At 36.9% G+C, this 19,216-nt stretch overlaps 1 protein-coding gene across 3 annotated transcripts in view; it reads right to left on the minus strand.

Annotated features, from left to right (window-relative positions):
• CADM2 (cell adhesion molecule 2) overlaps positions 1–19,216 on the minus strand; it is a 670,830-nt gene that overhangs the window by 44,026 nt on the left and 607,588 nt on the right. For 2 of the 3 annotated variants that reach the window (XM_065635796.1, XM_065635787.1), the window contains one exon: positions 2,523–2,642. The exons of the other annotated variant lie outside the window; for it this stretch is intronic. In XM_065635796.1, the coding sequence (XP_065491868.1) occupies positions 2,523–2,642 (120 nt within the window). The remainder of the gene's footprint in view (positions 1–2,522; positions 2,643–19,216) is intronic. 3 annotated transcript variants of the gene reach the window in all.

Raw genomic sequence — 19,216 nt, forward strand, 5'->3', positions numbered from 1 at the left:
AAGCATTTTTAAGGAGAGAAAGGATGAAGGAAGTCATAGAACTTCCAACAGTTACACTGCCTCCCTGCCTCCCGTGCAGGAAGTTTCGCCACTAAAAGCCTTTGACACTGATTCAGTGGATTCATTTTCCTCATCAAACTTGGGAAATAACTCTCCATCAGTTTTATACTGACTTTTCTTTTTTGAAAGCAAAACCAAACAAACTGGTGCCTTCAGTTTCCCCACAGAGCACATCTCTCAGTTTCCTGTTCTTGTTCTGTGATCTGTCTCTGTTTGTGGTCATCTTTCAGTGTGACACCCGTGCTAGAAACAGCACTCTAGTTATCATCCATTGCTGGATAAAACATCAATTACTTCAGCCTTGTCCTAATTGTTCATGAATAGGATCATTACATTTCTTTATTTTTGTCTTTCATCTAATGTATTTCTAAAATATTTTGTTTGGTTAAATTTCTCACATCTTGCTAGTTGCAATTACATTTGCACCTGGTTGTTTCTGATATTATGCCTGGTTTCTCATTTCTTCCGCAATGATATGACTTAAACTTCTAGTAATCTTCTCTTGTTTTAACATTTTGGGGTTTTGATTTCTTAGCTTGTTAGACAGACAACTTCATTAGTCTATTATGTGTCCTATTTTTCCATTGCATTGGGATAGACCGTCATTTTCCTTTCAATACAAGCTTTTCAAGAAATAGCCTTTCTACGCTCCTTTGTCTCTTAGATTATCTGCCTAAGAGACCATGTATACCAGTTCCTTGAGGATGAAGTGGTCTCCTCTTCTCAGCCATCTTCTGCATTCACTTCTTCTTCTGGGAAAAGTAAGTGCTCATGTTTTAGTGATCGCCTTCACACAGATTTCCTTCTTTTAATTTTGCTATAAGCAGTATCTCTTTGTTACTATAGCATCAAATTGCATGTGTTCTCATATGTGTTAGAGCTGAAGCTTGGAAGAGCGTTCTCCTTTTCCAGATATTTCTCTTGATGCCGGCTACACAGAGTAAAGAAAATTGAGGTCCTAAACCACACTTAGGAGGTAACAGACTGCCTTAATAACATTGGTAGACTAAATATACAATTACATCAGTGACATAGTTTAGCTAAGACCACATAACAAGAAGAAGAAAACAATTCCTTTGGGACAGCAAATACCAACATGTCACACCAAGCACTTTGTCCTTCCAGTATCCAAGCCCTCAGAAAGCTGGGATGTTTCCGCTGTTTGATGCAAAACGCTCTTTCATATAGACACGATAATTCCTGTCATTCTGTTCATTTTCAATAAATGTTCCTCTGGCAGCTACTCAGACCCATGAGCACTGGAGTGTTCTCCATGGTCTGTCGTTTTTTTCTGGAGGGAAAGGACTACTACAACGCTCTTTTTCTTTTTCACTAAAACAACAATATTTTTTTCACACCATAAGTAACATTAAAGCTTAAAAATGTAATCTCATTTCTGATGCAGTTTATTACATGAAAGCCACAATATTAAAATACCTGTACCCTATGGAGGAAAAAGTTGGGCGATCTGATACCATCGCAATCTTTATACAATGGACTTGCATTTAGCTTAACTTATTCTTGCAAGTTAGGCAAGTTACTACAACTGATTCATAACAATGCTTCCAGAAATAAAAGATTTCATAACTCTGTCTTAGCTTCCCTGGCATAATTATACCTCATCATGTGAATATTTCAAGTATGATAAGTGAATATGATTTCCTCTCTCCTTGCACAATGAAGGTTTTCCACAGATCACATAGGAACCTTCTGCCATTTCACTCGCTATGAGAGATTACTAGCTACCCAGAAGATGATAATCCACGAAACCTTACACACACATCTTCGCTATTGAACAGTTATCTGATGTCACCGAATACAACAGTAAAATTAAGCTTTATAGTTTGCTCATAACAAAGCAAAGCATTACTAGAAACATTTAGAAAGTTATGACAGACAAAAGCCCAACAAGATGGCAGGCAGGGAGGGGAGAGAGAAATTTCGGCTTATTTACTCTAGTTCTGGTAGGACAAAGACAACCCTAAAACAGGAATAGCTAACATTGTAAAAGACTAACAAGGGTGATGTAATATGATGCCTCTTTGTTATCAAGCAAGATTGCATCAACAGTAATTCCAATGCCGAGACACCTATCTTGTTTTAAACATTAGCACCCAAAATAACCAGTCTTGAAAGGTCATGTTTACTTAAAAATAGCTTGCTTGCATTTTACATTAAAGTTAATTTACTAACCTTAAAAAAAATTAAATGCAAATGTATACAAATAATTTAAGCATCCTGTCAAAGTTCACATACACACTGCTCGAGCAATAAAAATATTCAAGGTCATAAGAAATCTTTCTTAACCATGTACTCTCTTGTGGATTATTCTATTAAATTTATATACTGAACTAAAGTGTTTGAATCCTCTCTTTAGCAATTTCTATTTTTCTTAAAAATCAAACCTATAATTTCCTATTTATAATGTGTTTTTCAGGCCATAACAAAGAAGCATACTGTACCTCTGGTGCTGATGGCTGTTGCCGATGTGGTTGTGCTGGTTGTTAAGGCTACAGTGGTTGTGACTGTTGCAGTGGTAAGGGAGGGGATGACAGTAGTGGGAAGCAAAGTGTTGAAAACATCTGGTGAGTGGAAAAAAAATATAAAATAAAATCATATCATGCAAACAAAGGAGAACCATAAAAGTGGTTTAATTTGTAAATACATGTATGTTGAAAATGACTAAATTAAAACATGATTAACATAAATTATTACAGGTACAATGAAGTACCTTTAAATTCTTGACATTATATCACTCTCAGTTTTTATAGTCAGTCTTCTAGCATACAGAATTTAAAACACTGTTAAAATGACCACATTTCCACAGATCTGGAGAGTGACTGTTTAAGTGACAAGAATCTATTTCTTCACTGAGCCATTTTAAATGTCTCATATAGTAGAAACCATACACAGATGAAACATGCTGTGTCAGAGTCAGAAATGAAAAAAACAACACCATCATGCTAAAATAAACACACACATGTTAACGAGAAATGGCTTTATGTTAAAACACCCATTTTCAGACAGACTCAATGGAAGGAAAAAGGGGAGAAAATGCTACTAACTATATGAGCTGCTTTTTCCGTGTTGCTTTTCTTCTTCCCACACATTTGTTTAAGACACAGTTGTCAGCTAAGATCCAGAGCAGAGTATATTTCAAAAACTTTACCCTAATTAGCAGTCACAGCCATCTTTCAGTTATCCTTAACGCTCAAAATTTACCTTTACTACATGCATCGGTATTTCTCTAAAACAGTTTAGGACTAAAAAAATCGGAAATACTAATAATATTACTATTAAAAACGTGTATACAAGTCAGAAAAAAAGCACAGTCCTTATGACAGCATCCTACAAAACCTTTCAGCTTTTGATCAAGCAAGTGCAGGTATGCCAGACTTAGGTATGCTGCTGCTTTGTTGCAGAGGAATCAACAATGTCTGTTGCAAAATGCTCCAGTACAGAGCAGAACATTACCAGATGTACAGATAGAAAATACTTTGATTACACTGCCAAAAGCAATAAAGACTAGTATCACTTTGCTTATAAGGTGATTGCAGGTTTTAAAGAAAAAACAAAGCCTTGAAGAGAACTAGAGAAAAGCACTTCCATGAGGACGTAAAAACATCTGACATTTTTCAGATTATTTATAATGCAGGTTTAAAAGGAAAGGACCAATTTCTCAGCAGCTGATGGTTAGTAAGCCATTCCACACTGATTTCAGTGAAAATATTTCTGAAGAGTGCTATTCAATGCAATAAAAGAGTAAAAATCTGACCCACGATCTGTCTTCCCTTGCTATGGAACAAAATGCAATTGGTCTGTGAGCACCATCAATTCTGACTGAAATCAATGGGAGCTGAAGTAGCTCAGAGCTTTACAGTATTGGGCCCTACAGAACACAATTCAGACACAGGGTCCTTGAGTTCAGCATTGCATAATTACTCTCTTAAGATTTCAAATTAGCATGCTTACTTTATTTTCATATTGGATGACAGATTATTTTGCCACTTTAAAAGTCTCCTTGTCAGTTAACATCTATGAGTCACCTACAGTTTTCTGTATTCCTCTGGTTTTGATAAATACCAGCAGTATTCTCTCTGGAATCTATACCTTTGGGATTTTCCGCTTTCGAAGCCATCAGAAAACAGTATGAGAACCTGCTTTCATCTGTTGTACACTGGTATTTAATCTGTTTCTCAGTACAAAATATTCCCAAGTCAGAAAAATTAAAACAGGCTTTTAAAAAACCCCACAGTGTAGCCACATTAATCATCAAGAAAAATGGCAACATTACCTGGAGTGTGAGTACCATGATAATTAAACAGAACTGAGTATAATAAGCATTAGAAATAAATTAACATGTTAAAAAGATACATGTCACATATACTGATCTTTGCAATTGCTTCTCATAAAGGGAAACTCCTTCCCTGATAAGTATCTGCTAAAAATGAAATCAAACAGAAAAAAACCACACCATAAGGAGAGCAAAGCCTTGTTTATTGGGAAGCTTCACGAACCAGTCTTGTACATAAAACCTAATTAGTGTGACTCACCGTTCCATTAATTATCATTCTTAAACATGCCATTTACTTAAGACTGTTGCAATGGCAAGTTAACTGTTACTGGCAAATACAGTTATGGTTTTATGTCAGTGCTTTCCATTCTGTGAACACACTGTCTACCTATTCTACCACGTAATAGCTTAAATGAGACATTGGTGAATTTAGAAGTTCATTGCTTTCTGGTTTCTCTTCTGATTGAAGAATTTCCAACAAGATTTCTTATTTTAAAAGAAAGGCTGCTTAGGAAACATACTAGTTAAAAAGAACTAGGGTGTATCAGAGTTTTAAGACAGATGTGATAGATTCACCTTTTCTAATCAAACGAAGAATAATGAAAACTTGTGTGGAAATTAGTATCCTGATCAAACTCACAAAGTCTGATGTCAAACATCAAAATGGCAGCTTGTCAGAAGGCTCAAAGAAAAACATATGTTCTCAAAAGAAAGGTACGTACAAGCAACGACATTGGCTTTGTTTCTTTCTTAGCAAAGTAAGGTGAAATTCACCATGCAAATAACTGCAGTCAGTCTGCTTTGCTCATAGCATTACAATTACTTGCTCTCAAACACTGCAATACAAGATAGCAACCAGGAATCATCAGCCTGAAGAGCAATACTTGCCCACGCAATGAAATCTAAGTCGGCCCCGGACTCAAGAAATGTCTGGTGCATACCTGCCTAGGTTCAAGGCTCTGCCCAGTAGAATCATGTCTTCAATGACATGAGTGTGCAATAGGAAGGTATGTGTAAAGAAACAGAATAGCTCACAGCTCTCTGGTCAACACATTTTGGAATTTTTGGACCATAACCCATCCTTAAACTCTATTTTGGACATCCCAAATCCAGGCGTAGATTAGAACTCTGAAAGCACCCCAGCCCCACATTTGAAAGACTTATGTGTACGGGGCCTCCCACTCCTACTGAGTGTCTGTGACAGAAAGGCTCCTTATCAGTTCTTCCAAGAAGATTTATGGACTCTCTTGAAAACTGCTTGACCTTGCCTTGAAATAGCTTTTGCATCAGAGAATGCAGAATATGCACTTTGGAAAAAAAGCGAAGTAATATGCAGTGCCCCTCATTCTCTCATCATGTATTGTAAGTGCAGGAGGTAAGTGGGTTTGGTAGTTCCCAAAATTGGACAGACTACAAGTATAAACTGATACACAACAGCAGAGGCTTCTATTTAAGGCATATGAACCACTGTGTTTTAATGAGGTTGTGCTGTTTCATTTGTATGCCAGAAAAGGGAATTACAATTTGACTGTTTCTCGTCCTGTAGGACTTTTTGGTCATTGCTTTTACTGCAGGGCACACCTATCTTATACTAATGGCAAGGCACACATTATGTTACCCAGAGCTCCCTATTGGCAGCTGCTCAGAAACCTGCTATCAAAGGGACTCTGTAAACTTGCCCACTTGAGCTCTCTGCCTAGAAGGATCTTAAAAGAATGGATTTTCAGATTTCTGCCCAAGAAACCTGTGTTGGATTGAGACTTAATTCCATTTTTCTGGCCTTGCATTTTCTGAATCTAGTTGTACACAACATTCAGCTGAAAACAATTTTTTTGTTCATGAGTCTCATGCCACTAAATACCAGGGATCATTATGACCGAAAGACCTTGTAGAGTGGAACTTTTTAATTCAAGTATCCATACCCAAATCAATGCACCAGATTGCTATTTCAATAATACTAAGGTATTAATCCTTAGCCTCTAATGGAGCAGAAAATAGCTATATTTTGCCAATAGGGAACCAAAAAAGATAGAAAAGCCATGCTCACAGATCTAGAAGTCAAGCAATAATTGTCACCATTAATTTTGAAACCTTACTCCTAAAATGAATATGTGTTGACAGACAGTCAAAAGTTGAATTATGTATTTAAGCTGATATTCATCCCCTTGCTATCTCTGAAATACAATCAATTCCCAGGGAACTAATAGTTTCCATAAAAGTTGTTGGAAATAGAAAAGCGGTTAGACTTCATGCCAACGGCAGTTACTGACTCCAGTTCCAACTCTTTTTCACATACGTTCCCACAGATTATACAGGTAGGACCTGAACTGGATATTCAGTGAAAGAGACAGGCTCCTAACCTCTCTCAGTGGCACGAGGGGGTTTGAGCAGAGCCACAAATGCTCAGCCAAGAAGTCTCTTTTCAGTAAGGACCTAACGTAATGTCACGGTTTAGTGGATGCAGAGGAAAGTATGGGGAAGCTTTTAGAAAGGTGTTCATGGCCGCTGCTGCCTATTAGCAAGCCATCAAGCTACAGGAGCACTGGCAAGGTGAAGGCAGACAGCAGGTAATCTGACGGCTGACTGCGAGCAGACAGTGGAAAAAGGAGGAGCATTCAACACTTGGCTTGGTCTGGAGACTGCTCTTTAGCAGAGGCACAGATGTAGTCTGTTTATGAGTGGCAGAATAGTGTTGTACAAGATCGGCTCAAAACACCGTCAAGCCCTGCCTGATCAAAATTTCCTGCTCGCTTCTCCTTCTTTCTTGAATTGATGACGCATTCTTCTTGCTAAAGCAAAAGACATTAATCCAATTTACTCTCACTGCCAATTTGGCCCTAAGCATTTTTACTTTCCATTTCCAAAGAAATGAGAAATGGTTCTGTTTGGTTTAGCGGGCTTATGTGAAAGATAGATCTGACCTATTGAAAATATTTGACTTGTTTGGTAAAAACACAACCGATATTCTGAAATGACTGAGCACAATTCCGACAACAATAGCTGCAGTTGATAAAAATGTAAAGGCTTTTGTTTCAAGCTTGACAAAGGCTGACAGAAAAATTAAAGGACAAAGTGATAATGATGGATGGCCCTTGCTGTATTTTGATGGAGAATGAAATAAATTTTAAGTGGTAAACTGAACTGAGTGATGACCTACCTGGGAAACAATCTCACTACTCTGTACAAAATTTAATCAGTCCATGGCATGTAGTACTAAATAATTTAGCAAGGTTTTAAATTCAAAGGGAGCTACATTTAGCCTTACTCCGTGAAAACGGGATGGAACAAAAGGATCATTCAGCTTGAATATCATGTGCCAATAGCTCCTTACCACTTTGAATGATCATGAAGGCTCACGGACATGAGGTCAAGGGGTTCTTTTTACTAATTGATTCAGATTTATGAAACTCTGAAATGGCAATTATGTGCTTGACGTTTTGTCTAGAAAATCAGATGTCATTAAAAAATATCGAAACTCTTTTAACAAAAGCTTCATGTAGACCTAGATCTGTAATTAAAACCATTGGAGTCTTCCAGTGGATGAGTTCATAATGCGAGATATAAAGATGGGCTAAAATAGCTAGGCAACTTAGAAAGAAAAGAAAATAAATTCACATAGTCCCATGATTCCAAGATGTTTCATGGGTCTAATATTAAATATTAGAAGATGTGGGAGAGCTCATTAAAGTTTGATTAAACATAGTTTGGTTGCACAGCCAGGATAAAGGAAAAAAAATCAAGAGATATTAGAATTTTGATCTCACTGCTCTTTTAATCTAAGTTAGAACCTGGGAAGAACACTGGTTCTCTCTTCTTATAGAAAGTTTGGTAGTTTGGTGGGGGTTTTTTGTCCTATTTCGAACTGAATAGGTTTCAGTAGCAAGGATGAAGTAGTACAAAATTACAGCAAAAAGAGACAATGTCTCCTGTTTTCAAAGAGCCAAGCAAAAAAATGGTATCTCCACATTCCCGGCCCAAATTCTGTGCTTAGAAACTTAAGAATATAACTTGAAAGAAAAAAGCCCATACCATTATTAGTACTTCGTATTGGCAGCATGATGTCATCCCAAATCACTTAAAAGTTCTTCCTTTAAAATGATGACCTGATATCACACCGTGGCACATTTTACAACACATGCTCTGACCAGAATTACTCATGGAAAAATAAAAAATGTGATGAATATGAAAAAAACAAGGTGTACTAGCAAGTTATTTCTGATTATGCCAACTCATTTGACATTGAAATGTGAAGAAAAGGTTAACTGCCCTTAACTGTCTTGAAACAACTCCTCTACTGAATATCTCGTTCCTTTAGTGCACCAGAGCAACAGCAGGACTCACAAAGACCACAGGTATGTGAAAGGCTGATTTTCCACCAGTAAAGCCAGGTCAGGCTCAGAAGAACTGTGTGAGCTGTCAGGAAACAAGGAGCTGTGGCTCTCATGCAGGTGTGACAAAAAAGAAGTGGTGGGAAGGAAGTGTCTCAATGCAGTAGGAAGGACATGGTAAGGGAGGACAAGTTCTCAGGGCTGAGAGCAGTGACTCCCCTCCACACCCAGGTGTGGCTGCCCGGGCTCAGGACAGCTCTCCCATGGCGCTGTGGAGCCCTGGGTCAGACAGGCAGCAAGGGGTATTTAGATAAAATCCAGCTCTACCACATTCTGTGGGGAATGACAAGCAGAGCATGCTCAGCAGGGGCAGCTCCCACCCTTCCTCTTGAACCTCTCCCCTTACACAGAACAGAATTTGAGATTTAGTGGGCGCTGGGTCTATGTACGTGCATTTTATAAGGCTCGTGAGTACTTGCTAAAATTCAAAGACTAGCAGTAAACACACAAAAAAAGGAAGGGCTTTTTTTTTTTTTTTTTCCCCTGGGTAGAAAAACATGACCTTTCTCCACAACACAGATCTTGCCACAAATACAGCTTTGTCACCTGGAGACCAGTCTGTTGCACACACAGTTGGAGTTGCACATGGGGACCACAGGAAATCTGAATCAAGGTCTTCACAGGAAAGCAACTAACACGAACATTTAAGCATTGCACTAGTGGCTGATAACTTTCAAAATGCAGGGTTTGACCTTTGAAGCCCTCGGTGCTTCCTTTAGGGATCATTTTGCTCCCCACACTACTCCACTGAATTTGTGATCAGCAAAAGCACTCTCACGGCAGCTCCCTTGAAACAGAAAGAGTAGTTTGCAATGAAGGCCCCGAGATGCTGGAGCACACTCCCATTTCACTGTCCATCAGACTCATTGTTTGTCACCAGTCTAGCCAATAATGAAGCTCACCATTCTTGCTCTCAGTGAAGCAGAAGAATAAAAGGTGACATAATGTGGTATCTCACAATATACTTGCCTATTGCTGTTCAGTTTTGGGGGGCACATTCTATGAATTGCAACATTTGTACTGGAGAAAACAAATAGGTTGTAATGCGATATTTCTTAATTTCTAATTGTGCTAAAACCAAGTGACATACAGAGATCAGAAAAGGATAAAATTCATACGATAATAACTTGTCCTGATGATTAGATATTGAAGATTATCTTAGGACACAGAAAACCTAAATTATCAAGAAGGCAAATTTTTTAATACTGAAATCTGTTTTCAGGTGCTCTAAGTTTTACTTTATTAATTGTTATTAGTGTACAATGTACCTCCAAGGACAAATCAAAACAAATATTCAAGAGAAAGATTGATATTCCATGTTCTAGAGTTATATGAATACAATATATACTTCAGATTACTAAAAAATATGGTGTAAGACCTATTTTTCCCAAAGCTACTATAAGTTTTGCTAGTAGGTGAAAAAGCCTTTTCCCATTTAATAGTAGTAATACTAATAACGCCTATTATTTTATTTAAGGGACTCATTCTATCCTGTACAAAAGCTCATCTTTCTAATTAATGTAGTTACAAATACTGCACTGAACAAATCACTGAAGCTTATGCAACTTGCCTGAAAGAAATTAAGTAAAATTTGCAGAGCATGCAAAAGGCTAAGAAAGAGAATTTAGTAATTCAACATTTTAAAGAAAAAGGTAACATTTTAGAGCACTGTTTGAGACTTCAGTGTCAAATGAAATAGCTTTACTTTTAAAAAGGCACCTATACATGTCGATCGTGTTCACAATTCGACATTAACAAATACATGTGCAGTAGAGAATGGATCTCTGCCCTGAGTTTCTGTAAGATCATTATTTAGACAGTGCAGACCAAATATTAAGGAAGAGGAGCTAGCATTATTCCCATTTCACAGCTGGGGAAATGAACAAAGAAGTATTAAGTGAAATGTCTGATTTTTACAGATACATGAGCCTGAAAGGATTGTTCAGAACAGAACTCCCGAGTCCTGTTTTAACCCTCTACTAAAAAACCAAAACAATCAGAAACATAAAAGAAAACAAAGCCTCTTAAAATGATATTTAAAAAGCAGTTGTCCTTATAGCTGAAGTGCCAATTTCACTGCATTCAAGACAAAATGTTACCACAAAAGGCGCCAAATGTCTTGTATGAGTAAAGCCAGCATGATTTGCCCCAGAAACACAGCATTCTATCACTATTGATATGGTGCTATAGGCTCATTGCCACTGCTTAAAAATCATGTTAAGGCTGTGATGTTAATTTTTATTCTTTTTAAGTTAACAGACAAGTCATATTTCCTTGTTTCTCCAAGCCATAAAATAGGAGCACTCAAAATTAAATGAAATAAAGTACCAGCAGCTGGCCCTTGAAAACCTACATACAATACAAATTCAGACACCAGCAGCCTTGAACAAATATGACAGCTTTCTCAGAATGACACTTGACTCTTTCTGTGCAAAAAAATTCAAAAAGCTCAGCCAGCACTGCACTAGGAAGAGGAAAAAGGCCAAGGAGATTTTTCTAAAATTTCCCGATTAGGGACACAAATGTTGAAACTAAATGGAGGTAAGCAGATTGCCGATTTCTTTTTTATTATGGTAGCTACTTTCATTTCTCTGAGAAATTCAGCAGAAATCACTGAAATTGCTTACACAACTCAAAACTCACTGCAATAATTTTAAGGTTAGTAAAAAGAGATAGAGAATATTACTTATTTTAAATTACTTTGTTTCAAACTAAAATCAAAGAGGTCCAACACTAATATGAAATGCTTTATCACAGTGGGATAGCTGTATCCCATTGAAAATCACCTCAGGCAAGTTAATGGCATCTTTGCAACCTAAAACATAGTCTATTGCACTTCTTTGCACTGTCTATGACTAATACACTTAATTCTCATTTTCTTATCACCATACTACATTACCTGAGAAACAAAGGCCCTATCTTTCTAGCTGTCAATCTTTTATGCTCTGTCTTTCTTTGGTCGAGAGAGTTCTATACATGTAGTTGAATTCCCCTCATGACTTTTTGGCTTTGTATAACACACTACTATGGATGGCAGGACACATGCAATATAGTCAAGACTTAACTTTATTAAAATTATCCAGCTTCCCTTCAGTCAGGCACACGTTTGGTACATTAACTACCAAGCCATCCAGTAGGACGGTTCACCAAAGGATTATCACAGTATCTGTTATAAAGAATGTTTGGTCATATCTCCTAAATTATTTTAAACAAAATGATATACAAAGCTGTGCAAAGACATTTCAGTTCCTGCCTGTGAATGATGAAAGCCATCCAGAGCTCTCCTCAATCAAGCAGCAAACTAGCACTTCAACACGTCAACCTCCTACGACTACTCCCTGCCTCCTACTCATCAAGCATTAGGAAACCCACAGAAAATACAAAAAACAGAAACAACAGAAGGAAAAAGAAATCCAGTAGTGCAATGACCCACAGTAATACCTCAGGTTTACCCACTCCTACAGTTTTACCCTGTCAAACTTTTTTTCTTTCCTTCCTCCTCTCCTTTGTTTTCTTTCTTTCTTCACTTGCCATGAGGATTAACATGGGTAGTTTCAACTGACAGTCACGAAGTTTCCAAGCAAAAGCAATTTTTTTCTTCAAGGGCATATTTAGTGAGTAAACAAGCTGTGTGGATACCAGTGAAGTAAAAGTAAATGCATGTCAGAGTGTAAAGTAGATAAAGAATAAAGAAATAAAAACTTTAATTATTCTCTCTCCACGGCTTCTAAGAAAAGTAATCCTGACTGAAAATTGTTTGGACCACTCTTCTTACAAATGACACATCACCTTACACCACAAAATGAACTCCATCAGTTGCAGCAGATGCCTGGAGACCTCTTCACAGGCACCTGCCAGGTGGGTTTCTTCAAAAGGGTTTATAGCTTTATTTGTGCTAGTGGAGGAACCACAGCCCTGTGAAAGAAGTCAGGGTGTTGTGGGACTTCCCCGTATAGCACTGGCTGTTCCCATCAACTTTACCACCACTTTGGTAGATCCATAGTCATACTTGCTAGCATCAGTGTTTGTTGTTTTTTGTTTGTTTGTTTGGGGTTTTTTGTTTGTTTTGTTTGTTTGGTTTTGGGGTTTGTGTGGGGGTTTTTTTGTTGTTGTTGTCGTTTGTTTGGGTTTTTTGGTTTTGTTTGTTAGTTTGGTTTTTTGTTTGTTTGTTTAGTTTGGGGTTTTTTTTGCCTCCCTGCAACCTGGGAATGATTTTGAGATATACGCTTGTTGTCCTCCTGGCTAGTTTTTGCTGTCTCTTCCCCTTCCCATGGCAATCATACAGAAAGATTGATGCAATGAGCGTTCTTCAAAGCTGTCAAAACAGTTCTGAATCCTAATGACAAAGTCAAAGTAATTCACATTAAGGCATAGCAAGACAGAGGAAGATCTAATATAGAAAGATTATTATATGATTTAGCAATAAAAAATGTGACTTTAATTACAAATCAAAGAGAATTTTATCATATTGGGTCAAGAATTCAAGCAGTAAAAGACAGAAAAAACAGTGTGTTACTGCAGCTTAGAGGTTTCCATTTTGGAGGAGGGGCTAAAGATGCTTTGGGTCTCACCTCAAATGTAGACTGAATCTATGCTGTGAAGAAAGATGTTATGGAGATTTTTTAATTTTGTTCAGGGAAATTTCAAATTTTTGTAATTTTTATCTGTTTTTTAGTTAGAAGAATATGGAAAACAAGGGAGAGGGAAACCTTATTTACTGTAAGTAAAATACTAATAGAATGCTGTAAGAAGTATTTTGTTGAATATTTTTTCCTTCATGCAATATAGACACGCAGACTAAGATAAACTCCAGAAAAAGTTCACAAGCCATTAATTATTAAAATTACAAATAGCAGAACCAGAATACTCAGAACTAATAAATATTAACATCCAATTATTGATATTAGAAATGTTAATGGTTTGAGAGGATAAAATTTCGATGTGTCTATGTTTCTTTGAGCCTCTATGTTCATCTTAACGTGTGATCAGAAACCTTAGATACAGAACTTCTCAGACTGCTCTAAGAATTTTTACAGAACCTTTCCCTACCCCTTTCCACACTGTTTGTAATCTCAAAGCATTTATATCTATCTCCAATTGCTCAGAACCAATGATTTTTGTTACTTTCCCAAGGTTTGTAATCTCAGTTGGAACAAAACATGATACTGATGTATCACGAGGCTAGCATCACTAGCTGACATTTTAAGCAGTATCACTATATAGCGTATCATTTTCCTTTCTTGAATTGAGTGAAAAACTGAGCAACCTATCCTCAAAAGAGAGGTAAGTTATAAAAGCATTGTATGAGAAAGATAAAGGACACCCTTATCTGCATTCCATGTAGCACCTAATGGTCAAGAAATATTTCAATTTAGAAAATTACTAAATCAATTTAACAATTTATTTATTGTTTGGGTTTTGTGAATAATAAATTATCTATATGCAAAAAGAAGATCACTAGCAACTGTTAGACTGTAACTTTGTCATCAGTTTGAAGTGAAATTTTTCTGTTATCAGTTATATTTTCTTCATTAAGATTGCATATGATATTCATAGACACAGTAATTTTTAAGTCTGACCCCTCAGCCAAAAAAGCTCAATCAATGTAAAGTTCAAGAATGTTAGAAGCATAAGCAATAGCAAAGCTTGAAGTCCAGAAAAATCTGAGAGCAAGCTCTGCTACTACAGCAAATCAGCGATAATGAATTCAACAGCATTATTTCAGAAATATACATCACTAACGATCAGTTAAAAGTTCTTTTCGAAAAAGCAACAGCAATTTATACAGTATATCTAGTTCAAGAAGTACTTTATTGCAGATGCTTTACCTATATGCAAGTACCCAAAATATTAACTTTATGCAATTATTGCATGTGGAAACAAGAACTTGTTATAATTCAAAACTAACATGCAATCTTTTCCTTTTCAGAAATAACATACAGAATCCAAATCAAGAACTATCACATTAGCCAATTATATATGTACATAGAAAATTAAATATTTTAAGTGTTGTGTGCTATTAATGACACTATCCAAGTCTACATTTTTTTTAAAAAAGTATGACATTTAGTCAAATAGGAATGAGCTATACATGCTAGAATATGTTGTTAAAGATGGAACCCAGAGAGAGCTTTCGCTGCATCCACCAGGAGAAGACGACAAAACCAAACCAAACCAAACTGAACCCAAAACCAAAACAACAACAAAACACACAACCCCCCCCCACAACAAAACAAAACAAAACACCAACACAACAACCCAGGATAAATTCAGATTTAATTCAACTGAAATACTCTGAATTAAATAATTCCAATGAGTACTCCACTATGGAAAATAAATTAATTAAAACCTTCTATATGTTATCTAACAAAATTACTTTAGAAGTTTTCTTTCATCAAAAGTAGTATTTTAATGTAAAAATGTAGAAGTGTCAAACAGATTCCCCAAAAGTGTTACTGTGGTTTGGAATGTTGTTTTCTTGACCTTCCCAAAATAATTTTGAGCTTATCTGAAAAAAAAATTGTGTATTATTTTTCCAAAGTTACCATAAATGAAGAAATATCAGTTCATACAGCTCAACCACAGACCCCACTATTCATGTATTTATCAACAAAAAACAATTTCAAAGCATCTGCTGTGCAAGCATTCAGGGATGATGGCTGGACAATTCATCCATAAAATTAAGTCAACAATTCCACCATAAGTTTCTTGACAGACTTCTTGTACCTAAAAAATGTCAACTAAATATTATTCTTTAGTCCAGTACAATGATTACTTAATTCATCTGATTGTGCAGCATCCATCTGCATTGTGCTTTAAGGTCTGGGCCACCTCTTTTAGCGTAACCAACTCATCTGGAGAAGTCAACTTTAATGTCATGACAATGATTGAATACCTTAATGTCACTTCAGAACGTTGATGCAAAATCAAAATATTTCAACACAATTAGAAGGGCTATGCCTTGCAGAAACTTCACTCCTCCACACCTCAACTTTTGCAAGAAAACCATCCTCTGCTGTGGATTTCAAATATATGAAGATGAAAAAAATAGAAAAAAAATCTCTTCCTGAATAAGTTACTACTAATAAGTTATTAATAATAAGTTATTCTGTTTGTTTGCATGTGTGTGCGTGTTGAGCGTGTGTGTATGCAGACATGCATAGCAGGGAAGGGGGAGAGAGAAAAAGAAAAAAGATGGTTTGGGAGGATGGAAACATTTGAGAAGGAAAAAGTCTTCAAGAGCATTCTTTAATTTATTTATTTTTCAGCTGAAAGCTCAGGCTTATCTGTCTGCGAGTTGTCTTCTGTACTTTTTAATGTTATTTTTGCTTTTTAAAAGATGGGAATATGCCTTGTCGCTGTTTAGCGGTGGGCCAGCAGCTAAATAGCAAAACAGTTGCTCACTCACCTTTCCTTCTCTGGAGGGAAGGGAAAGAGGAGGAAAGACTTATGGGTTGAAATAGAAGCAGATTTCTTAAATAATGGTAAAAGGAAAACAATACAAAGCAAATAGCCACTAGAAATCGCGCTTGCAGCAATGAATGCCAGAAGGCAGAGACTGTGAGCACAGTGAGTTTAGTGGAGATGCGGAGATGAACAGCCAGGCACAGGGAAGATACTGGAACGAGGTTCTGGAAGAAGAACAGGAGCAGAAACCCCTCAGGGACAGCAGCCATTGAAGAAAGAGGGCTACCTCCAGAAACTTCCCACTTAAATATAGAACATGACGTTCACAGTATAGAATACTTCTGTTGGCCAGCTTAAGTCAGCTGTCCTGGATCCGCTCCTCCACGCATTATATACCTGCTTACTTGCAAAACTTGAGAAATTGAGGGATGACCTTGGCTTCTCTATAAATAAATATCAACATCAGTGAGTTCTTACATCCTTTCATGCTAAATCTCAAACACTGGAAAGTTACTGGAAGAAAACATTTACTCTGTCCCAAGGTGCTGTCTTATTATTCTTGAACTACATTCAAAACAAAGGACAATGCTAGCTACCAACAAGAAAATTAGCTAAAGCCATGGAAAATTACTTTGGTTCAGCCAAACCAACACAGGCTTCAAAACTGAGACACCCTCTTTCTTTTAATTCAAACAGAGATATAAAACCAAAACAAAACACAAAACTAAATAGCACAGGTATTCACATGTACAGAATTTCAAATTAAGTCCTAAGCTGTCTTCTGAGACTCATATTCTTGATATGCCTTGATTGCTGTAAGGGCAAGGTTGCTTTTTTACTAAAAACATGCACTATTGTATCTGTACATGTTATTGTTTTTCCATTACACAATGCTCTGCTCAATTCTCTTTTCCCAAAGCCCAAGCTTTGTTCAGTCAAAGGGTAGGATTTTCCCATAGGCAAGGAAAGTCTTTTCTCGGAGATTTGTCTGTAAATGAGACATGTCAAGTCAGGAACTATAAAGGAGGAAACTTTAGAAATTGTCCAGCTACCTCAACATCTAGGGTGTTATCACCAAAACAGAGAGCAAATAGGTTACTGATGAGCGTGCTCTTTCACATGGATGCTGCTTCCTTTCCTTCCCACCTCCTCCCACCCCTTTAGTGAATATTTTTTACGTGGTTTTGAGATATGTTTATGAGGATAACATGTCCAGAAGCAGTGCATAAGATCTATCAGAGGCCTGTAGTGAAAATATTTGAAACCAGGAGATCTATTGCCTATCCAATAAGCTCAGTTTTCACAGAAAACAGAAGAAAAGAGATTGCACCTCCTCAGTTTTAACTCAAATTACTGTTCTACTCAGTTTTCACCTTCATAGAGTGAGTGATGTGCACAACTGAGTTACAGAAATAAAGGAGAGGGCCCCCTATGAAAACGTCACAAGAGAAATGAGATTTAATAAAAATGTGATAGTGGGCAAATGAACAGACAAAGATAAAAGAATCTAGAACAGACAGAAGTAATGGAGTTTCTTTCATTTCAGATGTGCTTTGCATGCCACAGAGTTTCTACTAAATTAAAATGAAACATGTATAGAAGTAAAAGTGCATGGTGCTGGTATTATGGGTGGCTACAGGAGACAAACTTCTATAAATGTATTTGGAGGCAGAAGTTAATATACTAAGTTGTCTGGTGCTCTTGGCATAGCACTATGCTTGGCATAGTGCTGTTCCAGATATGGAGAACAGTCAATCATAGAGATTTACTACTAGACCAAAAATGAAGAAAAATGTAGAAACGAGGTCATGAAAGAGGGAGAGTGGATATAAGGGACAGGAATCCAGAAAATGCAGAGTCTAAGATCATAATTAGTGAGAAACTGAGAGCAAGGTGGAAATACTTGAGAATCTATTGAAGGGAAGCAGCAGCGATTTTAGCTGCAATGCAGCAATCAGACTGGAAAATGGTAAAATGAAGGTGGAAATGAGAACATTATCAAGGTAATAACAGCTGTGGGACTTAGAAGAGGATACAAGCCAAACACCTAAGTGGGAGAATTTATAACAGAAGATGTACTGGGATTTGAAAGAAACTGTCAGCAGTGGTAAGAGGAATGAGACTATGCCATCAGAATGCAAATGCGAACACCCATCATAATGAGATTTTCCATTCTTATAGCACAAACAGCAAAAGAGGCCAAATAGATTGTAAAGTTCGAAAGTGAAGAGATCAGGCAGCAGGCTTAAACAAACAAAAGAGAATACTTTTCCCTCAAAGCACATAATTCAATTCAGAAACTTGTTGCCACAGGTTATTGTGAAAGCGAAGATGATAAATGTTTTGAAATGGGACTGGACAAGCAGTTGAGGATAAATACATTTTAATCCAAAGGAAAGGTGCAGTGGGACCTTTGGTCTTACGCATTGTAGGAGATCTTCTGTTCGAAAGTACGAGGATGTAACTCAGTCTTTTAATTACCTTTATTTGCAATAAAATAGCTTGTTCAAGAAAAAAATACAAAATAATTGAGAGACTGAAGGGAATATGTCATGCCACTTTTTATTCTCTAGAGATACTACGTTACTGGCTTAAACACTTTCTACTGTATGTCTAATTGTAAGAACTGCTTTGACCATCCACAGCTGCCGATTCATGTTAATTTCCATATTGCTTTGATACATAATATATACACGACACATGATAGCTCTGAATATTTAAATTAATTGAATATGTGTCTTTAGATTGGCAAATCAGGATATTTCACCAAGGTACTTTATTTCAAATAGATTTGCAAATTATCAAATGCTGCTGTTTCCATTAAGACTTCCTAATGATGCGGACTTCTGTCACTCACTCAATATGATGTTGAACTAAGTCTTCAGGTCTTCTAGTGACATCCAGAGGGTATGAACTACTGCTACCCACATAACAGCTGTGTCTTCAGTTTGATGATGATGGACCACTTCCTTTCTCAACTCCAGCTGAATCAATACAGTTACTATCTAAGCCTTGCAAGTAGAATCTATGGTTTTGGGTTGAGCATTATGAGTTTGACAGTTAGCTC

The sequence above is a fragment of the Caloenas nicobarica genome, chromosome 1 (genome assembly GCF_036013445.1).
Source record: "Caloenas nicobarica isolate bCalNic1 chromosome 1, bCalNic1.hap1, whole genome shotgun sequence".
Classification (NCBI taxonomy): domain Eukaryota; kingdom Metazoa; phylum Chordata; class Aves; order Columbiformes; family Columbidae; genus Caloenas; species Caloenas nicobarica.